This window comes from Protopterus annectens, chromosome 12.part0 (assembly GCF_019279795.1).
Source record: "Protopterus annectens isolate FY-2018-M chromosome 12.part0, PAN1.0, whole genome shotgun sequence".
Lineage (NCBI taxonomy): Eukaryota > Metazoa > Chordata > Ceratodontiformes > Protopteridae > Protopterus > Protopterus annectens.
The window spans coordinates 974,695,209-974,723,142 of NC_056746.1; the positions used below are offsets into that span (position 1 = coordinate 974,695,209).

The following is a 27,934-nucleotide window of genomic DNA, read 5'->3' on the forward strand; positions in this document are numbered from 1 at the left end:
CTTTCCTCAATCTTTTAAATTTCTATCTGCCTTTTTAAAAAAAAGTCTAAGCCTTCAGGTTTTATATCAAACTTGGACCCACATTCCAATTGCATCTATTGTCCTGGGCCAGTTCATTTAGATTCAGATTGTGACATTTGCAAGGGATTTGACTACCACTCCCTAATTGACCAGAAAAATAAACATCCTTAGGGGCTTACTGCCTTCAAAACCCTCATCTACAGCATCTGGGGCTCAACCCCCCCCCAAGAGACTAGAAAAAGGGAGATTCCATTCCTGAGGAAGTTTGTAATGTCCAGAATGCACATCTGCTTCAACTTTGGCTCTGTCCTCAGAGCCTCCTCTGAAATCGGCAAAAAAGTCTGATCAAAGGTCAAGATTCAACAAATCACCCAGACCCATTCTCCAACTACTGTCAGACCAGATTACCTCTTGGCTTCCATCCCCTTTTCTGAAGCAGTGTCCCCATCACCATTCAAAACCCTCATTCATGGCTTCATCCCTTTGGTCTTCTAGAAGTCTATCCAAGGCTGATGTGGACAGGACAATAAGGAAGTTCCTCTGAACGCAAATATAAATGGGAGGCCTTTTGGCTCTGACCCCATTGGGTATGTGTACTTTGATCTTTCTCTGATCCATGCTTGAGTTTGAACATCTGATCCAAAAGCCTTGGAGTCCTCTGCGGATCCAAAAATATTGGCATCTTCAACTCAGTTGTCTGTCCTGGAGTACTTCAGAGACGGACAACTTTTGGAGCCAAAAAGTTGGTGTTGTCTCTGGGGTTTTGGATTTGACTTTGAAGTTGTCAGAGCTGTCTCTTCCCCTTGAAGCATAGCCCCAACTCCCTCCTTGGGAGGTGTCCCTGTGGCACTGCAGAGGCCAATGATACACAAGCATGCCTTGTCAGATCCATCTGTTCCTGCTTCTTTCAGGCACTCTGCTTTTGAGGTAGTGGAGAGACACTTCTCTATACCTAGAGTTCAGACTTCTCTATACCTAGAGTTCAGACTTCTCTATCCCATTCAGTTTTGCATCCAGAGCCTCAGTCATCCATTCCACTGACGGCCAATGTGAACCGGTCTCCAGGCCACCCAGCAGGGTATTCTCTTCTGATACCTCCTTGGAGCATTCCACCAAGGATGTCCCTTGAAAGACCAAGTTCAAAAGGAGGCACTTGGTATCCTCTGTGACCAGACTGTTGAGGAGAGTCTGACTTTGACGGTGAAGGGTACCCCAGGTCACTACCCAATGTCTCATTTGGAAACCTCTTAGAACTCCTAAAACAAAAGGATGGTTGGTCCCCCAATAACCCTTCCCAAGAGAAGGCAATGTTTCTGGAGGCCTTCAGGTCTGTTGGTCTACCTCCTGAATGACTCTTCCTGCAGATGAGCTCAGATTGTCTCGTGATGAGTATGGAAGGAACCAGACACAATTGAGCCAGTCCCTAAAAGACCAGACAGGATATTGGCACCACCTAAGGATAGACCATACTGGAGTAAGGAGTACCCATTAATGCCATTGTCATAGCGGTGGGCACTAAAAAGGGAACGGTCAGAAGAAAGTTCCTTTCTCCAGGGAGTTGAGTGCTTGAAAGGTTTGGGAAGCATGTCTCTGGGGCCATATCTTCTGAGATAGAGTACCGTTCCCTCACAGTTGGCTACCCTTCAGTCTTTTTCAAACTCATCCATGAGGCTCATCTTCCATGTGTCCAAAGGTGCCTCACGGGCAGGTGGTTCAGGCATTTTCATTAGGAGATGTGATTGAATGCATGTAATTTTGGAGAACCCTTCAGATCTTCTTTTGTTAATGTTTTCTTTGACAGAACCTCCTTGTTCAGCCCCAAAGTGGGGGAGAAACTATGTAGGTGCGGTGCGAGCAAGAAGGGAAAACCCTGTCAGCTGTAGGTGTATGTTTTCTGACTCAGCAGACCTTTTTTAGGAACTAGCAAGATGGATGGAAAATGTAGTTAAAGAAATCCCAGGGCCCCTTCCAAGATCCAAGTGGAAACGGTTCCCCCGGGGGGGGGGGGGATAAAATGGAAGATGCTGTCCCTGTGGTAGAGGTGGTCTGCATAATCAGGGATTCGGGGATGATCTCTAAATGATCATATCAGTTCTCCTCAAAGGAGGCCCGACTGTTCACCTCTGGAGACTGTCAGAGGTCATCTCTCCCTACACCAGAGAGCCTGGCTAGAAATTGCAAAAGATTATTGGGCAAAGAAGATAACATCCAGAGGCTATATCATACCATTTTCCCATTCACCCCCACTAGAATCAAGCAAAATACACACTGTTCTACCCAGTAAGAGGGAAGTCAGCAGCACTAGAAATAGTCTGCTAGATAGTCCTCCAAGAGGTTCCCCCAAACCAAAAAGAGTCCAGAACTTGTTTAAGATTCTTTTTAGTGCCAAAAAGACGGGACTGGAGACCAGTCTTGGATCTCAGCAAAGTAAGTCGGTTCAACGTACCAAGATTTGGATGGTCACAGTTCAGTCTATTCTGCCATTACTGCACAAGGATAACCAGATGTGCTCTGTAGTATGCATCCTGAAGATCTATCACACAAACATGAACAAATAATCCAGAAGATGTTTGCTCTTCTGGCTGGGAGACTGTCACTACCAATTCGGAGCACTGCCCTTTGGTTTCAACACAGCACCCACGGTGTTGACCAACTACATGGCAGTAGTTGTAGCTCACTTGAGACTGTGGAGATATTTCCATATTTGGATGACTGGTTCCTGACTGCTCCAACCAGGCATCAACAAATTCACATGGGCTCTGCTGTCACCTGGGGATTTGTCAATTAAAGCAAATCTCAACTCAATCCAACTCCAACTCTAGAATTCATCGGTGCTCTTTTCAGTAGTCAAACAGGTTCCAGGTCAAAGATCATTCAGCGCTTTTCTCTTTTCAGCCTGTCTCATACTCCAAGCATTGGAGTCCAGGGCAGTGTCATTTACCCTTGTACTATTGGTGAGGTTCCACATTAGAATCCTTCAGACACTCGCAACTCAGTGATCTGTTCAGCAACAAATATAATCTAATCCAGTCAAGTCTGAATAATGCAAGCTTGCACAGTTTACCTTGTCTTTTGGATCTGCTCCAGAGAAATACAAAAAGGCTGTCCCTTTGTTTTCCCTCAACCCTAGGCCAAAGTGACCACAGATACCTCTGGGTGTGGGAGCACTCCCTGGGAAGGATGGTCCAGGGTACATGGTCCTCAGAGGTGAAAAAGCATATCAGTGTTTTGGAGATGAGCTGTTGTCCTAGCATAACAGGCCTTTAAAGACATTCTCCCAACTGGGACTGTTGTGATTCAGATGGACAATGTTAGTGGTCTGGTGCATCAGCAGGGGGTAACCAGATCTTACTCAATGTGTGAGAGTATGGCAATGGGTGATTATCTCCAATCATTTCCTGATGGCAACACACATCCTGGCGAAGTCCAATGTGATTGCATCCAAGTTAAGCAAGTCTGTTCTGATGCTCACTAGTGATCTCTCAATATGTGGTGGAGAGGATTTCCCATTGATGGGGCCAGCCATGTTGTGACCTTTTCACATCTCAAGTGCAGCAGGCTCTTTATCCTGATGATCCCCACCACCACTGGGGGAGTCACTGAGAGAGATGCTCTACTTCATAATTGTCCCTCTGGTCTCCTTTATGCATATCCCCCGTTAGCTCTCATTTCCAAATATTTCCAGAGTATTTTAGTTGAAGAGCACAGTTATCCTCATTGCCCTGTACTGACCTAGTCAGATCTGGTTTTCCCCCCTTTGGCCTAACAATCTACACCTACACTGAATTCTGGAGGCAACTCGAGACCTTCCTCACCCAACAGGCATGACTCAACTGGACATTACAGGCTTCAAACTGACCACATGGTTTCTTCACATCCATTGATTGCTAGACATCCCAAGCTCTCCTCCCTTGTCCTTCACATTCTGTTATATTTCCACAAAGCTCCCCCTAGATTGATAAAAGTAAATGGAAAAGATTTGTGCTTTGGGCGCGCACAGAATTTAGATCCCTTTTCAGAGCTATTTTCTGAGGTGTGTGTCTTATTGTGTGTCTTATTGTGTGTCTTATTGTGTGTCTTATTGTGTGTCTTATTGTGTGTCTTATTGTGTGTCTTATTGTGTGTCTTATTGTGTGTCTTATTGTGTGTGTGGGTGTGTGGGTGTCTGTGTGTGGGTGTCTGTGTGTGGGTGTGTGGGTGTCTGTGGGTGAGGGTTTGGGTGTGTGTGTGAGGGTGTGGGTGTGTGTTTGAGGGTGTGTTTGAGGGTGTGTTTGAGGTGTGTTTGAGGGTGTGTTTGAGGGTGTGTTTGAGGGTGTGTTTGAGGGTGTGTTTGAGGGTGTGTTTGAGGTGTGTTTGAGGTGTGTGTGAGGGTGTGTCTTTGGGTGTGTCTTTGTGTGTGTCTTTGTGTGTGTCTTTGGGTGTGTCTTTGGGTGTGTGTGTCTTTGGGTGAGGGTGGGTGTGTGTGTGTTTGGGTGAGGGGTGTGTGTGTGTGTGTTTGGGTGAGGGTGTGTGTGTGTGTGTGTGTTTGGGTGAGGGTGTGTGTGTGTGTGTGTGTGTGTTTGGGTGAGGGTGTGTGTGTGTGTGTTTGGGTGAGGGTGTGTGTGTGTGTGTGTGTGTTTGGGTGAGGGTGTGTGTGTGTGTGTGTGTTTGGGTGAGGGTGTGTGTGTGTGTGTGTGTGTGTTTGGGTGAGGGTGTGTGTGTGTGTGTGTGTGTGTTTGGGTGAGGGTGTGTGTGTGTGTTTGGGTGTGTGTGTGTGTTTGGGTGAGGGTGTGTGTGTGTGTGTGTGTGTTTGGGTGAGGGTGTGTGTGTGTGTGTGTTTGGGTGAGGGTGTGTGTGTGTGTTTGGGTGAGGGTGTGTGTGTGTGTGTGTGTGTGGGTGAGGGGTGTGTGTGTGGGTGAGTGGTGTGTGTGTGGGTGAGGTGTGTGTATGTGTGTATGTGTTCATGTGAGGTGTGTGTGTGTGTGTGTGTGTGTGTGTTCATGTGAGGTGTGTGTGTGTGTGTGTGTGTGGGTGTGTGTGTGTGTGTGTGTGTGTGTGTGTGTGTGAAGGTGTGTGTGGGTGTGTGTGAAGGTGTGTGTGTGTGTGTGTGTGTGTGTGTGTGTGTGTGTGTGTGTTTGGGTGAGGGTGTATGTGTGTGTTTGGGTGACAGTGTGAGGGTGTATGTGTGTGTTTGGGTGAGGGTGTGTGTGTGTGTTTGGGTGAGGGTGTGTGTGTGTGTGTGTGTGTGTGTGTGTGTGTTTGGGTGAGGGTGTGTGTGTGTGTGTGTTTGGGTGAGGGTGTGTGTGTTTGGGTGAGGGTGTGTGTGTTTGGGTGAGGGTGTGTGTGTGTGTGTGTGTTTGGGTGAGGGTGTGTGTGTGTGTGTGTTTGGGTGAGGGGTGTGTGTGTGTGTGTGTGTGTGTGGGTGAGGGTGTGTGTGTGTGTGTGTGTGGGTGAGGGTGTGTGTGTGTGTGTGTGGGTGAGGGTGTGTGTGTGTGTGTGTTTGTGTATGTGTGTTTGGGTGAGTGTGTGTTTGTGTGTGTGTGGGTTTATGTGAGGTGTGTGTGTGTGTGTGTGTGTGTGTGTTTGTGTGTGTGTGTGTGTGTGTGTGTTTGGGTGAGTGTGTGTGTGTGTGTGTGTGTAGGTGAAAGTGTGTGTGTGTGTGTGTATTTAGGTGTGTGTGTGTGTGTGTGTGTGTGTGTGTGTCTGGGTGAGGGTGTGTGTGTGTGTGTCTGGGTGAGGGTGTGTGTGTGTGTGTCTGGGTGAGGGTGTGTTTGGGTGTGTTTGGGTGAGGGTGTGTGTGTGTGTGTGTGTGTGTGTGTGTGTGTGTGTGTGTGTGGGGTGTGTGGGGTGTGAGAGAGTGTGTGTGTGTGTTTGGGTGAGGGTGTGTGTGTGTGTGTGTGTTTAGGTGAGGGTGTGTGTGTGAGGGGTTGTGTGTGTTTGGGTTTGGGTGAGGTGTGTTTGGGTGTGTGAGTGTGTGTATGTTTGTGGGTGTGTGCGTGTGTGTGTTTAGGTGTGTGTGTGTGTTTAGAGTGTGTGTGTGTTTTTGGGTGTGTGTGTGTTTGGGTTTGGTGTGTGTGTGTGTGTGTGTGTGTGTGTGTTTGGGTGTGTGTGTGTGTGTGTGTGTTTAGTGTGTGTGTGGGTGTGTGTGTGTGTTTGGGTGTGTGTGTGTGTGTGTGTTTGGGTGTGTGTGTGTGTGTGTGTTTGGGCGTGGGTGTGTGTGTGTGTTTGGGCGTGTGTGTGTGTATGTGTTTGGGTGCGTGTGTGTGTATCTGTGTTTGGGTGCGTGTGTGTGTGTGTCTGTGTTTGGGTGAGGGTGCATGTGTGTGTCTGTGTTTGGGTGAGGGTGCATGTGTGTGTCTGTGTTTGGGTGAGGGTGCGTGTGTGTGTGTGTGTGTGTGTGTGTGTGAGGTGTGTGTGTGTGTGAGTGTGTGTGTGTGTGTGTGTTTGGGTGTGTGTGTGTGTGTGTCTGTGTTTGGGTGTGTGTGTGTGTTTGGGTGTGTGGGTGTGTGTGTGTGTGTGTGTGCGGATGTGGGTGTGTGTGGGTGTGTGTGTGTGTGTGTGGATGAGTGTGTGTGTGTTTGGGTGAGGGTGTGTTTGGGTGAAGGGGTGACTGTGTGGGTGACTGTTTGTGTGTGTGTGTTTGGGTGAGGGTGAGTGTTTGGGTGAGGGTGTGTGTGTGTGTTTGGGTGAGTGTGTGTGGGTTAAGGGGTGTGTGTTTGGGTGAGTGTGGGTGAAGGGGTGTGTGTGGGTGAGGGTGTGTGTTTGGGTGAGGGTGTGTGTGTTTGGGTGAGGGTGTGTGGGTGAAGGTGTGTGTGTGTGTGTGTGTGTGGGTGAAGGTGTGTGTGTGTGTTTGGGTGTGTGTTTGGGTGAAGGTGTGTGTGTTTGGGTGAGTGTGTGGGTGAAGGTGTGTGTGTGTGTTTGGGTGAGTGTGTGTGGGTTAAGGGGTGTGTGTGTTTGGGTGAGTGTGTGTGGGTGACTGTGTTTGGGTGTGTGTTTGGGTGAGGGTGAGTGTGTGTGGGTGAAGGGGTGTGTGTGTTTGTGTGTGTTTGGGTGAAGGGGTGTGTGTGTTTGGGTGTGTGTGTGTCTCAGGGTGTGTTTGGGTGTGTGTGTCTCAGGGTGTGTTTGGGTGTGTGTGTGTTTGGGTGAGGGTGTGTGTGTGTGTTTGGGTGTGTGTGGGTGAGTGTGTGGGTGTGTGTTTGGGTGAGGGTGTATGTGTGTGTTTGGGTGAGGGTGTGTGTGTGTCTGTGTTTGGGGGTGTGTGTGTCTGTTTGGGGGTGTGTGTCTGTGTTTGGGTGAGGGTGTGTGTGTGTCTGTCTGGGTGAGGGTGAGGGCGTGTCTGTGTTTGGGTGAGGGTGTGTGTGTGTTTGGGTGAGGGTGTGTGAGGGTGTGTGTTTGGGTGAGTGTGTGTGAGGGTGTGTGGGTGAGGGTGTGTTTGGGTGTGTGTGGGTGAGGGTGTGTGTGTTTGGGTGAGGGGTGTGTGTGTTTGGGTGGGTGAAGGTGTGTGTGTTTGGGTGGGTGAGTGTTTGGGTGGGTGAGTGTTTGGGTGGGTGAGTGTTTGGGTGGGTGAGGGTGTGTGTGTCTTTGGGTGAGGGTGTGTGTGTTTGGGTGAGGGTGAGAGTGTGTCTGTGTTTGGGTGAGGATGAGTGTGTGTGTGTGTGTGTGTGTGTGTTTGGGTGAGGGTGAGAGTGTGTGTCTGTGTTTGGGTGAGGGTGAGAGTGTGTGTGTGTCTGTGTTTGGGTGAGGATGAGAGTGTGTGTGTGTCTGTTTGGGTGAGGATGAGAGTGTGTGTGTGTCTGTGTTTGGGTGAGGATGTGTGTGTGTGTGTGGGTGTGTGTGTGGGTGTGTGTGTGGGTGTGTGTGTGTGTGTGTGGGTGTGTGTGTGGGTGTGTGTGTGGGTGTGTGTGTGGGTGTGTGTGTGGGTGTGTGTGTGTGTGTGTGTGGGTGTGTGTGTTTGGGTGAGGGTGTGTGTGTGTGTGTTTGGGTGAGGGTGTGTGTGTGTGTGTGTTTGGGTGAGGGTGTGTGTGTGTGTGTGTGTTTGGGTGAGGGTGTGTGTGTGTGTGTGTGTTTGGGTGAGTGAGGTGTGTGTGTGTGTGTGTGTTTGGGTGAGGGTGTGTGTGTGTGTGTGTGTTTAGGTGAGGGTGTGTGTGTGTGTGTGTGTGTGTGTTTGGGTGAGGGTGTGTGTGTGTGTGTGTGTGTGTGTGTTTGGGTGTGGGTGTGTGTGTCTGTGTGTGTGTGTGTAGGGGTCTGTGTGTGTGTGTGTGTGTGTTTGGGTGAGGGTGTGTGTGTGTGTGTGTGTGTGTTTGGGTGAGGGTGTGTGTGTGTGTTTGGGTGAGGGTGTGTGTGTGTGTGTGTGTTTGGGTGAGGGTGTGTGTGTGTGTGTGTGTGTTTGGGTGAGGGTGTGTGTGTGTGTGTGTTTGGGTGAGGGTGTGTGTGTGTGTGTGTTTGGGTGAGGGTGTGTGTGTGTGTGTTTGGGTGAGGGTGTGTGTGTGTGTGTTTGGGTGAGGGTGTGTGTGTGTGTGTTTGGGTGAGGGTGTGTGTGTGTGTGTGTTTGGGTGAGTGTGTGTGTGTTTGGGTGAGTGTGTGTGTGTTTGGGTGAGTGTGTGTGTGTGTGTTTGGGTGAGGGTGTGTGTGTGTGTGTTTGGGTGAGGGTGTGTGTGTGTGTGGGTGAGGGTGTGTGTGTGTTTGGGTGAGGGTGTGTGTGTGTGTTTGGGTGAGGGTGTGTGTGTGTGTGTTTGGGTGAGTGGGTGTGTTTGGGTGAGGGGGTGGGGGGTGTTTGGGTGAGGGTGTGTGTGTTTGGGTGAGGGTGTGTGTGTTTTGGTGAGTGTTTGGGTGAGGGGGTGAGGGTGTTTGGGGGTGGGTGAGGTGGTGTGTGTGTGTGTCTGGGTGTGTCTGTGCTTGTGTGTCTGGGTGTCTGTGCGTTTGGAGTGCGTGTGTGAGCGTGTGTGTTTGGGTGAGGGTGTGTGCGTGCGTGTGTGTTTGGGTGAGGGTGTGTGCATGCGTGTGTGTTTGGCTGAGTGTGCATGTGTTTGGCTGAGTGTGCATGTGTTTGGCTGAGTGTGGGTAAGAGTGTGTGTGTTTGGGTGAGTGTGTGTGGGGGGGTGAGGGTGTGTGTGTGTGTTATAGTGCGTGAGGGTGTTTGTGTGTGAGGGTGTGTGTGTTTGGGTGTGTGTGGGTGTGTTTGGGCGTGTGTGTGTTTGGGGGTGTGTTTGGGTGTGTTTGGGGGGGTGTGTGTTTGGAGGTGTTTGGGGTGTGTGTTTGGGGGTGTGTTTGGGGGTGTGTTTGGGGGTGTGTGTTTGGGTATGGGTGTGTGTTTGGGTATGGGTGTGTGTTTGGGGGTGTGTGTTTGGGGAGGGTGTGTGTGTGTGCATTATAGTGTGGGTGAGGGTGTGTGCATTATAGTGTGGGTGAGGGTGTGTGCATTATGGTGTGGGTGAGGGTGTGTGCATTATGGTGTGGGTGAGGGTGTGTGCATTATAGTGTGGGTGAGGGAGTGTGTGTGCATTAGTGTGGGTGAGGGTGTGTGCGTTATAGTGCATGTGTGTGTTATGGGGGTTTGTGGCGAAGAAGAAAATTGTAATGAATGTGGTCCAGTACTACGCACCAACTAAGGACAGTGAAGAGGAAGATAAAGATCAGTTTTATGAAAGACTGCAGCAGATCCTAGAGACCTACCCAGACAAAGACCTTACTATCCTTATGGGCGATATAAATGCCAAGGTCGGATCCAGTAACATAGGATATGAGCAAATCCTGGGTACACATGCTCTGGGAACAATCAACGAGAATGGTGAAAGGTTTGTTGATCTATGTGCTCTCAACAATTTGGTCATTGGAGGCAGCATTTTTCCCCACAAACGGATACACAAAATTACATGGGTCTCCCCTGACTACACAACAGAAAACCAGATAGATCATATATGCATCTGTAGAAGGTTTAGAAAAACATTACAAGATGTCAGAGTGAAAAGAGGGGCAGATGTAGCATCTGACCATCACTTGGTGGTGGCTAGACTGAAGCTAAAGCTAAAAAGAACCCAGGTTCAAGAGTCATCTAGGAGAATCAAATACAATGTTCATCTATTGAAAGCTTCCCAGACAAAAGAACAGTTCAACATTGCACTGAAGACCAAATTTGAAGTGCTACAAGAACTGGTTGAGGAGGGTGGAGTAAACTGCTTATGGCAGAATGTGAAAAAGGCTGTAGACTTAGCTTGTCAAGAGACACTGGGACCTAAAAAGTATCATCAGAAAGAGTTGATCACTGCAGAAACACTGGTAAAGATAGAAGACAGAAAGAGGAAGAAGGCAAAAGTAAACAACAGTAAAACCAGAGCTTCAAAGATCAAGGCCCAAGAAGAATATGCAGATGCCCACAGAGGTCAAAAGATGCATTAAAATAGACAAGAACAATTATGTGGAACAGTTGGCAGTTGAGGCAGAACTGGCAGCTTACAGTGGTAACACAAAAATGTTGTATGATATCACCAAGCAACTTTCAGGAAAGTACAGTAAGCCAGAGAGACCTGTTAAAGATAAGCAAGGGAAAACCATCAGTAGTATAGAACATCAACTGAAAAGGTGGGTGGAACACTTTGAAGAACTTCTAAACAGACAGTCACCTCTAAACCCTCCAATTATTGAGCCAGCCAATGAAGATCTACCAATCAATTGTGAAAAGCCAAGCAAGGAGGAGATCAGGAAAGCCATCATCCAAATGAAAAATGGGAAAGCGGCAGGACTAGATAACATTCCGGCAGAGGCCCTTAAAGCAGACCTGAATACATCAGTGGCGATGTTGTACCCACTCTTTGAAAGAATCTGGGCAGAGGAAACTGTTCCTTCAGAATGGAAAGAGAGCCATCTCATTAAGCTTCCCAAGAAAGGGGACCTTAGCAAATGCGACAACTACAGAGGCATCAATCTTCTATCAGTTCCAGGAAAAGTTTTCAACCGTATCCTTTTGGAAAGGATAAAGGACACCACTGACAAAAAGCTGAGAGAAGAGCAGGCAGGCTTCCGCAAAAATAGATCGTGTACTGATCAAATTGCAACGCTCAGAATAATTGTGGAACAGTCAGTTGAATGGAACTCACCATTGTATATCAACTTTGTTGACTTTGAAAAGGCGTTTGATAGCATGGACAGAGAGACACTGTGGAGCCTTCTGAAGCATTATGGTATACCAACGAAAATAGTAAATTTGATAAAGAACTCATACAATGGTCTATCATGCAGGGTTATACATAGAGGGCAGCTCTCTGAAAGCTTTCAAGTAAAAACTGGGGTCAGGCAAGGATGCTTACTGTCACCATTCCTCTTCCTGTTAGTTATCGATTGGATTATGAAGAAATCTACTGCAGGACAGAAAAATGGGATCCAATGGACCCTATGGAGTCAGCTGGAAGATCTGGACTATGCTGATGACCTCGCCCTCATCTCTCACAGCCAGCAGCAAATGCAAAACAAGACAAATTTGGTGGCAGTTACAGCACTAGAGGTGGGTCTTAACATTAACAATCTGAAGACAAACATCCTTAAATTAAACTCCACAAATACTAACCCTATCACTCTGCAAGGGATGTTTGGACAGTTGAATCAAAGATTTGAGGAAATCTGAATAATTTGTTTCCTTTTCTAATTCAAAATTGGGCAAACCAGTTTCTGAAGTAACTTTTTGGCCAAATGGTTGACTATTACCTTTAAGAAAAAGTGGGTTTGCCTTTACCAAAACCACCAAAAGCCTATTTCACAAGGTTTATGGCAACTTCCTCAGCCTTTTTGCCAAAAACTTCCTTTGAAATTTTTGCAGCTATAACCTGGGCTAATCCTTATACCTTTATTGCTCATTACAAATTGGATCTGGTCTCTTGGGGAAGAGCAGACTTTTTGGCTCAGCTGTACTCTGGGATATTCTTCCTTAGAATCCTCTTGAAATTTAGGTAGCTGGGGACTCTGTCCCAACAGTTGAGGAATGAATGAAAATAACAGATTGGTTTTATATACTCACTATAACATTCAATCTCTGTTGTCCATTATCATTCTTCAACTTCCCACCCACCCGACCCCCTCTTTACTTCACTTTTCTTTTATTCCTAGAAAGATCAAAGGTTATTGGAGGAACCTCTTTTCCTTGTTTGGGCCCCATTTTCTGTACTATCCTTCACCCACTGCTATGCAAGTCTATGGGCAACAAACTAGATCTGAGGTGTATTCGGTAATTAAGGCGTTATGGGTAAAGGAGGATCTGGAGAGTTTAAGTATTCCACAATCTGGAAGATGCATCTGAGTTGAACCCAAATGATAAGGAATGAAAATGGGCAACACAAATGGAAGGAACATTATGGTGAGTACATAACCATTTTTTAAATTTTGTGGGAATGGCCTAGTGTTTTAAAGCGCTGGTTGCTTTTTTTGTCAGAGTAACTTTTGTAGACTGGTAGTGTTTTTACTGGCAATTGATGCTTGTCCTCCCTGGAAAATGGGCACCATTTTTGGCTTTACCATGGAAGAGACCGCTGGTCCCATGGCAGTCAACCTTCCAGTCACAAGAAGAAAAAATTAAGCAAACAGTCTTTGCCACCACAGCAGACTAGCAATCCACCTTGACTGCAGGTGAATGACTCTGCTGTAGTCATTTGTTGTACCTCAGACCACTGATCTTTTACTCTGGATTCATCTGGTGTAGTAGCTAGACCACTATGTACCAGGGGTTAGCCATGTCTTCTGTGGCTAAGGTCCCCTCAGTAGGCAAGGGAGACACTATTGTTCCTCCTGGGAGAGGGAACATGGAAGTTTTCCATGCTGTCAGAATACTGTGCCTGTCCCTGGTAATGCTGCTGCAGTGAGTAACAAGGTTGGCTCCGCATGTATATACTTCTCAATTCTGTTTGCATAGGAGTAGTTTCCTGGGTCTGATTTAAGGGTTTAATTCATGCAGTTGATCCTTGTAAAGTAGTTTCTGGTAAAAGGCAGAAGGAAATCTCTCTTGCTGAAGAGATTTCACGATTCTGAATCTGAACAGGAAGATGCAGGGATGAATACATTTTTTTCCTGTGATTTCTGATACAGACTTGGTATCTTGGTTGAGTTTCTATCTCTGAAACTAATGGTAGCAAGTGACATTGTTTTCAGTGGGAAAAAAGTGAGGTTTCTCAGTCCCTCAGAAAATACTAGGAGTTGTTACAGAAGGGTTTTCCAGAATGTGTCCCTTTTCCTGTTCTTTCTGCTTTAGATGATTGTGTTACTGCCTGCAGTTTTCATGATAGTCAGCTGCTCGTAAAAGGGCAGATGGGTTGCCTAAAGTTCCTCAGTATTTTTTAAATTTTTATACACTATCCCAAACCTCACCCAGCAGATACAGCTTTATTTGATCCTACTGCTGCTAAGCACTTAGTTAATTCCAATCCTGCTCTTTCTAATAACGATGATAACATTTATTGATAGCTTTCTGGGGGAAAACTGTGTACCTCTGCAGCTTTGATTGTCAGAATGTTGCATTGTTAGGCTAGTATGTTTAGACTGAATATATAAGGAATGTTTATCTGCAGCTTCTTGACAGGAAAAAATCCCCTTTAACTTTTTCTTCTGTCGTACAGGTCACTACCCATTGTTTACAATGTGTATGTATGACTGTTGCTAATTCCAGGGCAATGGCTGCTGGTACTGTTTTGAGATGGTTTGCATGGCTATATTCTCAGAACCTCCCAGATGTTACAAATGGAATTTTAAGTTCTCCTTTGGATTACAGATTTAGTAGTTGGCCTCTCTGCTGCAGAGGTGATCAAAAAATGTGAAGGCAAGCTGATCCAGGGAGTCTAAGATTTAAGATTTTTCAACCCTCCCAAACTTTCCAAGGGATTTTCTATCTCCATGCAATTTCTGTAAAAAACAGAATTAATGCACTCGACAAAATACAGGTAAATAAACATTTAAGAAGAAATGGCAAGGGGGTTCCAAAAAAGTCTTGAACACCTCAAAACCAGGAACAGTCCAAGTCTGATTATTCAACAGACTTTGCAAACCCTTCCCGGTTCGTTTCTTCTTCCAGAAAGTCTGAATTTCTTTTTCTCTTTGGCAACAGCTTCAGACAAATGGGTTTTGAAAGTCATTCATCAAGGTTACCCCCTTTCCAGGGGGTCATTCTTCATCATCCAGATCGGGCACTGTTTCTACTAGTTTTTCATTTCATGGTGTCCCAGGGAGTAATAGAACTAGTTCCTCCTTCCCAGGTGGGGAAGGTTTTTTTTATTCAAGAATGCTCCTCGTGCCAAAGAGAATATTTTTAGATAGCAGTTTTGGATCAAGCTTTCCTGAACCTTTTTGTGATGGTGCCCAAATTCAAAATGATGTGACTAAACAAATCCATTAACCCTTCCTCTCTCCTGTTTACCCAGACTTCAGACCTTTCCTAATGTGATCTAGATGCACACAACCTTCTTGGTTATCTGCCATCTGCCTTTACCCTTTGGACCATCCACTGCATCGAGTGTTCACAAAAGTGTCTTGGATTCATTTATAGCTCATTGCAGGCTATGGGGTATCACCACCTTTCCATATTTAGACTACTTTATCATCATTGCAGAGTCTCTATTAAAAGTGTCAGAAATCTCTCTAGGGTGAGAAGTCTGTTACACAAGCTAGGATTCCAAGAGAACTTTCAAAAGCCTTTCTTAACTTATTCACACAGGATTGTGTTCTGGGAAGTCAATTAGACACTTCAGCTCAGAGTTTTCTTCCATAGGAAATATCTCTACATAGATCTAGTTCTAAGGCTTTCCTTTCGGACATTGGTCATTGTGAGGAAATACCTAAGAATTTTGGGTCTCATGGCATCTGATTGATGACTGTCCATGTGAGAGATAAAGTGGTATATGAAATCTTTTTGGTCCCAATATCAGCCCCCTTTATCTTTTCAAATCATAGGGCTGGTGTTTGTTGCTTTAATGGAGACAACAGAACCTTGAATCTGGGTCTTTTCTTCCTTCCTGCTTCAAAGCAGTCACTTACCACAAACTCTGCCTGAGGAGCAGCTTCAGAAGGGATAGAAGTACAGTGGATGTGGGACATCAAGGAGATGCTTGCCCTGATCAAGGCATTCAACTCTGTGAACCATCTTTGGCCCTGGGACATTTTAAGGTGGTTACCTACAATACCACAGTTATGGTATGTTAAGCAAGGGTGAACCAGGTTCTACCCCCTTTGCAGACTAGCCATGTTAGATTGTGATATAGCTTCACAGCACAGTCTCTCTGCAGGCATCCTACATTCTGTCAGAGCAAAACCTTGTGGCAGACCAGCTGAACAGGACCAGGGCAGACCCTTACAAATGACAAATGGAAACTAGATCAGAGGCTTTTCCAATGTTTAGTTGATCTGTGGGGTGTTCCTCAAATAGACCTCTTTGCCTCTTGTTTGAACTATCAACTGTCAAGAATCTGTTCCAGGAATTATTGCAAGGCGGCCTGGAAAATGGATACCTTTTCTTTTCCTTAGACAGGAATGTTCCTGTATGCTTTTCCACCCTTTCCACTAATATCCAAGGTAGTTGAGATTCAGAAGTAGTCTGCCAAGATCATTGTGCTGATGCCCTTCTGGCCCAGGCAGTAGTTCTCCCTTCTTTTGGAAATGGCTAGGGATAGTTACCACAACCTTCCTCACAGACGGGATTTAATCGCACAAGATCAGGGGTGTTTGCACCTAGATATAGTCTTCAATTAACTATCTTTATGATCAGGTCTTAATTCTTTTAGGCACCTGTTTACTGAGCATGTGCATTGGGTACTAATGGAGGCAAAGCCAGCTACTAGACAGTCCTGTATTAGAAAAGTGGTGAGGATTTCTAGTTGGTGCCAACGGCATAATCCACACTCATTGGGCTAGTTCTGTTCTGCAATATTTGTGAGAGTAACTATCCTATGGCCTTTCTTATCTATCAGGGTTCATGTATTTGCTGTTTAGCATATCTGCCCATGGATCCTCAATGTAGTTTCATGTCAAAATGTTCTTGAAAGGGATTTTTCATAACAACCCTTTAAGAAAACTACTCTACTCCTCCTTGGGATCTTAATTTTGTGTTTGAGAAGGTAGTTCTTGCTCCATTTGAACCAGATAATCTGTCTGACTTGAGTTTCTTAACATGGCAAACAGTTTTACCCTTCTTGCAGAGGTCAGAGCAGTCAGTATTTGAGTTCTAAGGTCTGTCTTATGGTGAGTAAACCTATCACATTTTCCGTAGGGTCAGGGTTTCTTTGAGAACTAATCCTCCTTTTAAGCCTAAAATGATATTCAAGGTTACTTTAAGCCAAACTATCCATCTCCCTGATTTCTTAAATGAATTTATAAATGTGGGAGAAAAGATGCTTCGTATGTTTGTGTCCACAGAGCTCTGCTTGACGGAACTAAATCTGTAACATGTTTGGGTTAATCCTCCACTCCTTGAAGGTAAGGAGGAATAGTGTCAAAACGGACGGTTGTCGAAGGCTATTATCTTGTTATACTCGCTGTAACAAACTGTTGCAGGCAGGACCAAGGGCCCACTCTGTCAAGGCCTTGGCTTTATCTATGGCTTTTGGAAAGGGTTGGATTCTAGAAACTCTTACTTGGTTCTCTATATATACATTTACAAAGCCTTATAACCTTGATTCTTTCTCTAGATACAGATCAGGCTTTGCTATGACCATTCTGTAGGGGCTCTTGGATTCTTCTTCCACCTCCTAAATGTAGTTGGCTAAGGTAATCTACTCATTTAGCTAAGGTTACTGCAGTAGTTGGTAAGTTTTGCTTTCACAAGTGAACTATGTTCATCATATTTATCTCTGCAGTAGCTACTCCCTCATCCCATCACCCTTGGTTTTGGTATGTTTTTTATGCCAGGGTGTGATTTCTTTTTTTTTTTTTCTTAGTATTGTCCTTTCAGGCCTCAGCATCCCTCTCTGCTGGCAGGGAATCTCTGAAGGGCTTTGTTCCCAAACTTGTCTGAGTCAGCTCAGCTTGAGCTGCTTGATCGTTTGAATGTGTAGAAGGTGCCCTGAAGCTTTGGAAGCTGGCTGGCATAACCTCAGCAAGATATAAACCATATAGCTAAGGCTACTGCAGCAATGATGTGAACATCTGCTGTTTACACAACTGTACATTCTCTGGTCTATCTTACTCCAAGTTAATAGGTCTCCCCTTTCAGAATGTCATCTATGGGTCTTCTTCCTCTTTCAAAGCAAGTGTTCTTGAAAGGTATATTGTACATCAATACTCCTTGAAAATGGATGGTTCCTCCTTGAATTTTAATTTTATCTTGGAAAAATTTTAGTTCTTGCTCTATTTGAACCAGCTTATTAGGCTGACTTTAGGTTCTTAACATAAAAAAATGGTTTGCTCATTGCATTAACTTTTGCTCATTGCATTTTCTTTTGCAAGAAGAATATCCGAGTTGCAAGCTGCTGTTATGGATCATCTTTACCCATCTTCTAGGATAGGTTTGCCTTCAGAACTAACCATTCCTTCATGCCTAAAGTGATATATGGGTTTACTTTGATAAGGAGATTGATAGCTTAGCTCAAATTTCCAGAACCTAAAATCTAGGGAGAAAGGATACTCCAAACTTTGGATGTCCGCAAACCAGTCTGATATCCTGAAAACTAAAGCTTTCAGGAACTCTGATCAGTTCATTTCTTGTGAAGGTAGGAAGAAAGTATAATCTGTGTCAAACCAGACCATTTCCAAATGGTTGTCTCATGCAATTGCCATTTGTTAAACCCATCACCACAATGCAGTTTCAGGCAGGGTAAATATGCCTTCTGCTACGATCTTTGCTTCATCTTTGTGTCTCTAGAAAGGATTAGGTGCTAGAGGTTTTGTAGAAGCAGCAACTCTATTCTCTGTACATACCTCTGTAAAGCACTACAAACTAGATACCTTCTCCAGGTTTAGGGCAGGCTTTACAAGGGCCATTCTCCAGGGGCTGCTGGACCCATCCGTTGTCCACCCATTATCAGTTTAAGCTATGGTAGTCTACCACATAGCTAAGGCTACTGCAGCAGTGATCATTTGAACAGCTACTGTTAAGGCAAGCAACTACTTCTTGCTTCAGCTTAAAAGGCAAGAAGGTTTTTCCTTCTTAATCCCTGTGAAGCAGAGGACTTTTTTGCTTCTAAACTAGAATAGAGCCTCCCGTCTTCGCAAGGTTTGCTTCAGGTGGGATGGATTGGGCCCTGCAGGGAGACTGAAGTATGCTGAGACAGCATTGCATTGCTGTTATGGAAGTATTTTTACCCATTTCCCCATCTGTCACCAGCCCATTCAAGGGTGGGGCTTGCAGTGGATATCTGTACTGGATCACCTCCCCTTCAGCAAGGGCTGAAGCCAACAGCATACCAAACCCACCCTCAGGCATGTGGATATTCCCCTGGTCTCCAGTTTGGAATCAAACCACACTGAGTTATTCAAATTTGCACCCCTCTCACCAGGAGTGGCTCACTCAGCCTCCTTTGCCTCCAGGAATTCCTCCAAGGACTCAACAGAATCCACCTATCCATTCAACTTTTCTTGAAGTATTTCAAATGTAGCCTTCCTTGATAGAAAGGTTACTGTATAAAATGGGATAGCATAAATGTATCTACAGGAAACCAACTGACAGGCAGTTGTCTATCTGCACAGTAGTAGTAATCGTCCTAGCCACACCCAAGTCAGTTATTTACAGTCTAGCACTTCGATATCTCTATTTGTTCTAGTGGTGCAGAAAGAGAGACAGCTGGCACAGCTGAAAGATGCAATGCTTGCTCGGAGTCACTGAGGGAGTTTGACAGACCTGTAGACTTCTACCATGAGAATAGCTGCTTAAGTATAAAGAGAGGAACCCTTGTGACAAAGCACTTGAACTGTACAAAACTGTAAGGGACTTCCAACCAACAATCAGTGTGAATGACAAGCTGAGAAACGTTTAAGTACTTCCACAGCATTTAAACAGCCACCATATCTAAAGAATCTTTTTTGATAGAAGTACATTTAGACTCGAACAGGACATAGTCCAGAATGGAACAAAGCCCTGCAACCATCCTCTCATGATTTGTATAGCTTACAACCAGATTTCCCAGAAAAGAAGTTTCAAAGTACAGGGTTCATTCACATGCACTTCCAAAAACATGGCTTATCTAATCAAATGCAGGAAATGTTCAGAGACCGTCCAGTTACTCAGACCTATTATGAATGCCCATAGACATTGTTACAAGACCATGTCCGTACACTTTTTTTTTTTCCAGTCTGCATCAGATCTGACCATTATAATTATTGTTTTTTCCAAAGGTGAGTAAAAATGTCCTTGAACAAAGGAGACTTAACAATTAAGTTAACTTAATCTGACCATGATTTGAACCTGAATATTTTGAGACACTGTAGACAAGAACATTCTTTTGAGTGACTGACAGTGGTCACAAGTTATTGCTCTTCTGTATACCTTTTTTCTGGTAATGCATGATTGAATGATGAATTTACTCAGAATTCAAACTGACTTTCAGAATATTAACAGTATTAATTTTACTGGGATTTGCATTGTATTCATGACAACTAGTTACTTTCACATTTAAGGCAATTTTCTGGTCCGAACAGTTTTAACCACAAACTTAATAGTTAGTAAGGCCTTAATGTTCAGGCAGTTTTAACAGATGAACAAAAGTTTGCCTAGTTCTACTGTTCAAAATCTTAGACGGATATAAATGCCATTCTGGCTCTCTGTACATCTCTTGCTTTGACTTTTATTGTCTCTTAAATGTCAGAGCAGACTCTCTGAATGTTATCTTTCCTAAACGAACACCATGCTACCCTTTGATTTTTTTTAGCATGTTGTGACCCTGTCTTAAGTTTGTCTCTCACTGTCTGAGATGTAGTCAGAGCTGCTTTTTTTCAATATGTATTTTTTCTTTAGCCAATTGGAAATAAATCATGGTATTACTTTCTAGTCACAAGTGTATATTTAAGCACTGTATTCAACATCAGTAACTTAACTCCTGATGAAGGGCTTATGCCATCTGAAACATGAGTAATTCAAAACCTATATTGGTCCAGTGGCATAATATAGCAATAACCTACGCCTGGGTTTGGGTAATGCTGGATTTACCCACGGTTGGTGTGGTTTGGTCACGAGGGTGAAGCCCGAGTGGCCAAACAAAGCCAACCGTGGGTAAATCCAGCATTACCCACACCCAGAAGTGGGTTATTGCTATTATACAATGACATTTAAGAAAAAAAAATTACTTTTCTTAATGGCATTGTATAATGCCTCCTTGCTGCCCTTCCGCAGCTGTCTGGTATTCTGCGGCAGTTCTGATGTACTGCGTATGCCTACGCAGTACATCAGAGCTGTGGGCAAAAGCAATGGAGAAAGCAAGATCTCAGTTGCTTTTTACAAACTGTTTTGCTATGTTAAATGGGTTTAACATAGCCAGACAGCTTTAAAAAGGCAACGGAGAATCTCCATTGCTTTTTTAAAGCTGTTTCGCCCATTTAACATAGCGAGACAGTTTTGAAAAAAGCAATGGAGAAAGCAAGATCTCTGTTGCTTTTTACAAACTGTATCGCTATGTTAAAGGAGTTTGATATATCGAGACAGCTTTAAAAAAAAAAAAAAAAGCAACAAAGAATCTCAGTTGCTTTTTTTTAAAGCTGTCTCGCTATGTTAAACTCGTTTAACATAGCAAGATAGTATGAAGCAACGGAGATCTTGCGTTCTCCGTTGCTTAAAAAAAGTTATAGCAATGGAAAAAGTCCGGGCGACTTTACCTTTTTTCCATTACTATAACTGATTACTATAACTGATTTACAATGTGCACGCTGACCAATCAGCGTCCCCATGGGGGGGGGGGGTCATTGTATAATGGTTGTGTTCTATTGTGTGTATTCTGCCAGCAACTTGGGGCTCCAAACTGCTAATTGGATTTTAGGGGTGATCAGCAAAAAAAATAATTTGCCTAATTTTGTTATTCATTGTTTGCAGTTTTCTTTGAATGAAGTTAAATTACTTATTCTTTTCAGTTTGCAGGCTTTATGACTTGGCTGTATGTATTTTTATTTTGGCAGTGGACTTCATTGGTAAAAAATGAATGCTAGTGGTCCTGGGTACCCCCTAGCCTCTCTCTATGTTGGGGACCTACATCCTGATGTGGCAGAGGCCTTGCTTTATGAGAAGTTTTCTCCTGCAGGGCCTATTATGTCCATTCGAGTTTGTCGCGACATAGTCACACGCCGATCTCTTGGGTATGCCTACATAAACTTCCAGCAACCAGCTGATGGTGAGTATATGTGGTGATGGTTATTTAAAACTTTTTTTTTTTTTTTATATAACCAATTGTCTTGACTAGTACATAGTATGTTCAGTGATCAGGAATAACATGATTTTTATCTTTGCAACTCATTTTCTAAATATTATACTGCTAATGGCCATTATGCTTATGTTGGTACTGGAGATGGATTGTAATTTTTGTTAGACTGTAATTTTGCTTCACAGGGATGCAGAGATCCTAGGCCTCAGGATGCCCAACAGGGAACCCCCCACTCTGCTGAAACCTCTCCATCGTACCCTTCTGAGGATGTCCCTCTTGAAGAGGTTATGTAAGAGGAAGCATTTAGATTCCCCACAGGAGTCCATCACTTCTAATATGGACCTTGGTGAAGCTGAGGGGTCCCCACGTTCATTGGAGACATCCTAGTAGTAGTTAAACAGGTGGCTAGAAGCCCACAAACTCTTTGGCTGAAGAGTCCATACTCTAGAAGGCCTTTGGATCTCAACCTCCCTCCACTTGGGTGTCTCCACCTTTCAACGAACTGATAGATCTATTTTCTTGAAAGGTGTGGGTGTCTCCAGATTCAGTGGAACCTGTTCCTAAGAGGCCAAATAAGTTTAATACATCCCCAGCTGACAAATCCTTCCTGACCAAGGGAGTATGAGTAGATGCTATGGTAGCGGCGGCAGCCAACAAGAAGGAACTCAGAGACATCTTAGTCTGTTTGTCCACCAAACAAAATCTCATATGATGGACAGATATGGAAAGCGCATTTTTTCTTCAATGACTTTTGCCCATAGATTGCTGAGCTACCTTATCCATTTTATGAGATTAGAGACAACCTGAAAGAGCTAGGAGATTATCTCCATGTTTTGGTAACTGATGGGGTTGCAGATAGTCTCCTCTCAGCTCACTACCTTTAAATTCAGTTGTCAACTCCTCCACGAGGCTGATCTCTTATGCAGCAGATGGAATGAGTAGGGCAGTGGGTTCAGGAATTTCTGTAAGGAAACATTCTGGATGCGCTTGCATGACTTTGCGGAACCTTTTAAATCTTCCTTTGTGAATGCCCCATTTGATGGCTCGTTTCTCTTCAGGCCCAAAGTTGGACACACTAACCAGGTGTGAACAGGAAGGAAAGACTGTGCCGTAGAAGTTTATTTTTCCTACCTACCAAACCATATCCCAAAGGTCAGAAAGGAAGTGGAAAGATGTGGTTTCAAATATCTGAGAGCTTTCCAGGGCACACGTGGTGAATCTTCCCATAGGGGCAGAGGGGGAAGTGGTAATGGAAGACTCTGACCATGCAACAGAGTGGGTCTGCAGAATCAGGGCGACAGTGAATCTTTCTTTGGTAAGCCCTTTCAGCATTCCTGAAAGGAGGCCCACCTGTCCATCAATGGAGGCAGTCTGGGGCCGCTTATCTTTGTACCTATAAACCTAGTAACAAAAGACAAATGGGTACAAAGCATCATATCCAGAGGTTATTCCATACCCTTTTCTTTCCCCATCCCAAACAAAAATATCCCAGACATTCCACTCTCAGAGGGAACAGGCAACGTTAGAAATTTGAAAGTTGCTAGACAAGAGTCCTCCAAACAGTCCTTATAGACCAAATAGGATACGGAATTTACTCTATTCTTTTTAGTTCCAAAGAAAATGGGACTGGAGACCAGTTCTTCCTTTTCTGGGACAAGGCAATTGGATGTGCTCGATAAATGTTCAGGATGTGTACTCCCCTATAGGAGATGCAGGAGACACCTGTGCTTTCACCTGGGAGCCAGTTAGTACCAGTTTCGAGCTCTGCCCTTTGGTCTCATTACAGCTCCCGGTGTATTCACCAAATATATAGCAGTAGTCCCGGCTCACCTGCGGTGCCTAGGTGTTTCTATACTTAGATGACTGGCTCCTAATTGCCACCACCGAGCATTTACTAATGAAAGCAAAAGACAACACCCTGCAGCTCTGCTCTCAACTAGGAATTACAGTAAACTACAAGATATCTGCCTTGCAGCCTTCTCAGCATGTCCTATTTGTAGGGGCAGAATTGGGTTAAAAAAACATGACCAAACTTTCTCCAGAAAGAGTTAGTCCTTCGACATCTGGTGTTGTCTTTCAAAGAAAAAAGTGAAAACAAGAGTAGTCTTAAGTTTTGGGAACCATGGCAGCAGCAATAACTCTAATCCCCTTAATATGCCTACACATGAGAATTCTACAGTGGCTGCTTTCCACTCGGTGGTCGATGCAGGAATTGCCAATGTCCCACAAAATAATAAGCTTACAAAAAATACCTTTGTTGGTGGCTTGACTCCACCCATGTGATGCTAGGCTGACCATTTGCACTTCCCCAACCATTGGCCATAGTGACCACAGACTCCTCTCATGTTGGGTGGGGGAGGCATTATCTGGGAAAGACTGTCCAAGGCACCTGGCAGGATCACGAGGCCCATTTGCACATCAGTGTCCTAGAGATGAGAGCGGTGCTTCTAGCATTGCAAGCATTCCAGGACTCTTCCTCTGGGAACTATAACAATACAGACAGACATGTCAGTTTTATGGTACATAAACAAGGAGGAACAAGATCTTACCCTCTTTGTCAAAAGGCCTTGAGAGTATAGCAGTGGATATCCTCTCTCCATAATTTTGTGATGGCAACGCACATCCCAGAGAAATCCAATGTGATAGTGGACAGACTCAGCAGAGCGATTCTGTTCCCTCACGACTGGTTCCTAAAACAGGAGATGGTGGAAAAGATTTTATGCAAATGGGCCAGCCTTGCTGCGACCTTTTTGCAATGTTCATGAATGCCAAATGCAGCAATTACTTTGCCCATACATAGAAATAGTTCATATGTGCTGTGTACAGTCCATTTACTGTGCCCTTGTGGGCATGGTTTTACTTATTGTCAAATAACTGATATTGACACATGTATAAAATGTTTTATGTTGATTGTTGCTGTATACAACTTTAAAATTATTTTTAATTGGCATACTCTGTCATCTGCTACCTGCCTACACTTGGTTTTTGAGTTGGGTGCAGTAAGTAATATTGTTGCATGATGGTACTTGTCCCCTGAACATGTTAAGTGAACTACTTTGTCCCCTGAATTTTGCACTTTGACTGTTCTCTGAATTTGAAGTACCTTTGTTCTCAGATATAATGCTACTTTAATTGTAAATGGGCATTTTTGTTTTTTAACCATAGCCGAACGTGCCCTTGATACAATGAATTTTGAAGTGATAAAAGGGAGGCCAATCCGTATCATGTGGTCTCAGCGTGACCCAGCTTTGCGCAAATCTGGTGTAGGAAATGTGTTTATAAAAAACTTGGATGACTCTATTGACAACAAGGCACTCTATGATACATTCTCTGCATTTGGCAATATCCTTTCATGCAAGGTGAGTACCTTAAACTATTAAAAAGATTTTTGGGCATAGTTTTAACATTGTGAAGTACTTGCTACTCTGAATTCAGAAAGTGTGTAATGATCAAGCAGTGTGAGGGTGGTATGGGGAGCTGTTGTCTTTCAATGACTGGATTTTATAGGCACTCCAATAACTTTATTTGGCAAAAAGAATACCAGCCTGGTGGTAGTGCTTATAGGATTGAGATTACAACTTCCAGTTTTACTGCCACCAAACCTCCAAGTGCATCTAATTCAAAAGGGGGAATTAACCGAAGCCCAATGCGTAGGGGATATATGTTGTGTTGCATGCAGTTTCAGATTCACTGTGGATTTCTTTGAAGCAGGCTGTGGTACCAAATTCAAAGCTTCCCAGTAGTCTACATTGCTTTAAGAGTGTTTCTTGGACACCAGTTGCAAAATCCTTTGAGTACGTTTAAGACCTGGGTATGACTCGAGGCATGTTATCCTCCTGTTTTATATCATTCGTCCGTGATTTGTTGCTATTGACTATATTAAATGCATAGATCATATTGTATACTTGTATACCATCCCAGTGCCGAATTATAGTATTCATTTAATTTGTTGGCTGGCATTTTGGCTCTTCAGCACTGTTCCTGTTTGGTCCATACTGTATACGTAGTGAAAATCTTAGCAACATTTTAATTAGTTACTAAAAGAATCCCTGTGTGTTTGATGGTTCTGCTGTAGAAATCTCATTAATGATTATTTGCAGCTCTTGACATGTTAATGAGAACAGTTCCTCACTGTGTATCCATCTTTCCTTCGACTGGTTGTCTTTGGTTTCTCCACAGCAGACAAAATAACATTGTATTCAATATATATATTTTTTTACTCTGGCGAGTTATAGAGCTTGACCTCTAATCATTGTAGGACAGGAAGTGACCCATAGGTGCATCCTTTGCCATCAGTTTGCTTGGTTATGGTACAAGTGGAACTAGCCTTTTTTTATAAATCTTCAAAAGTTATTACAGGTTAAAGCTTGAAGACCTTTAGGTCTCAATTGGATAAATCGGCTTTTTAAGTAACTTGACAGTATTATGTAAGTGTGTGTAATATAATGGAGCCCAGTTAGCTTTTAACCCATTATAGTGGATCTCTGATGCCTGTTGCAGAAAGTATTCAAAGTGGGGAAGAAGGACAAAATATATTTTTGCAGGGGTCTGTATGCCTCTACACCCCTGCTACTTACCTGCACAGACTCCATCTTGATGATGAAGTCCTCTGCACTGCAATCTCAAGCTTGTGGGGGAAAATGGTTTACTATCAAAATGTGGAAAATCAAAACAATTTTCCACATTTTGATATACTTTATCTGAATTTGGTATTGCAGAATTACCAAAATGTCAGAAATGGTAACCACGTAATCGATATTCGAACACTGAAAGTTCAAATGTCGAAATTCTGTGTTACTAGTAATGTTTATTCAAGGGGGCAAGCCCCTCTGCACCCCCTGCATATTGTATATTCCAACTGGAGACTGCACTGCAGTGAGGAAAAGGGTACATTTCCTGATCCCCACTGTAGTGCAATCTGTTATCGGAACGTCAATCCCATATTAGCGAGTGCACATAACTATTTGATGATGAGGATTCAAACATTTCTGGTTCAGCATTACAGAAACTGGAAAACACTCATTTAGCAATACCAGTTTCCTGTAAGTGCCATTCCACATTTTGATAGTAAACCAGGGAAAACAGTATTCACTCCATAGTGATAGTTCATATGGGAGTCTGTGATGAAGATAAACTTGTCTGACATTTTTATTAACAAAAAGCTCTGCTTAATATAGCAAGACTTGTTATCCGAGATTTAGTTGTGTGTGTTAATTGAGGTAGAGCACTGGTCCATATCAACTTCTAGAATCTGCTTGGGAGCACTGTCTAGTTAAATGTACTGTAGGCAAATGGAGACTGTTTTGATCACAGAAGTGGAGACTTCTCTTTACTGGATAGCAACAGAAATCTGACAGCTGGCTCTCTGGTACAGGGTTTGGATCGCTCAGTCACTTAACCATATAGTGCCTTGGGGCAGTTAAGAAAATTCAGCTAGGCTCTTTAGTGGTCCCCCTAGACCATATGCCCAGTAACTCCATTACCCTATTGTGCAAGTAAGCATATATACTTGTTTAAACTATATTTGTATTTATCTGTTTCAGTACAGGACATGAAGGGCACATACTTAACTTTCAGGATGCAACTAGTGTTTGCAAATTTTATTTGCAAGAGGGCAGGGAGCCAGATGTCATAACTGTAAGCAGTTCATTCCGTATAGCAGCAAATCATTTTTAGCTCAATCAGCTGGAAACAACTGCTCCTGTATTGACAAGAGAACCCCCGAAGCAGTTTGTGTGTGGGCACTATACCTGTAGATCTAGTTACACACCCTGGGCTTTATATATATATATATATATATATATATATATATATCTCCCATGCCCCACCCACATACACGTGTTTGTACCTCAGTGAGGTACACACACTTCAAAAAAGGTGGGGGAAGCACCTCAAATTGTTTACAGCAAAGGAACAAATCTAAAAACATCTTTGAAGCAGTCAAGGTTAGCAATAGACCAAAATATAGTAGAATGAGTAAATGTGGCCATTGTAATTACTGTAAATTCATTCACCTAGGAGAAATGTTTTCAATTAAGGATCAAGTTTAAGGTACAAGGGAAATACAATTGTGAAACATAAAGTATAGTACATTAGGAAGGTTTGTGGCATGCACTGTGGTGGCAGGACAGGTAGCTTTCATCCTTCTAAGTTGGGAACTGCTGATTGAGAGCCCAGTGTCTGTTATTCTTAAAGTGTATTAGTTCTGGTTTAGGCACTTGGGCTTCAGGACAGTTATTTTACATTAAGAAGGTTCATGGTCTGCACCCTTGTGGGAGAAGAGGCTGGACTCTGCCCTTCTGAGCTGGGAATTTCTGGTTAAAGGTTTGTGGCATGCACTGTGGAATATTTGAACTGTATCTTACTGAAATTGGTACACCTTGTTTGCTGTAGCATAGACTAGATCCAGGCCTGCTGAATCTAGCTTTGTTTATATGCTTGTTTGTTTGTTTGCTTGTTGTTTCCTTGGAACGCTAATTCCACCTAATATGCGGCTTCTCAGCGCTTCTGGGGATCACTAGTGATATCTGCATTGCTTACTGTACTTATTTCCTTGTTTCACTTGAAAGTTACCGTTTGTCGTTTTTGCATTTAAGTTACCTGTAGCATTGCACTTAAGTTACCCCTTT

General features: G+C 43.9%; 1 protein-coding gene across 1 annotated transcript in view; it reads left to right on the plus strand.

Annotated features, from left to right (window-relative positions):
- LOC122816237 (embryonic polyadenylate-binding protein-like) overlaps positions 1-27,934 on the plus strand; it is a 457,099-nt gene that overhangs the window by 29,296 nt on the left and 399,869 nt on the right. Inside the window, exons 2-3 of the mRNA XM_044088980.1 lie at positions 21,064-21,275; positions 24,471-24,664. Coding sequence (XP_043944915.1) covers positions 21,083-21,275; positions 24,471-24,664 — 387 coding nt within the window. The 5' untranslated portion in view covers positions 21,064-21,082. The remainder of the gene's footprint in view (positions 1-21,063; positions 21,276-24,470; positions 24,665-27,934) is intronic.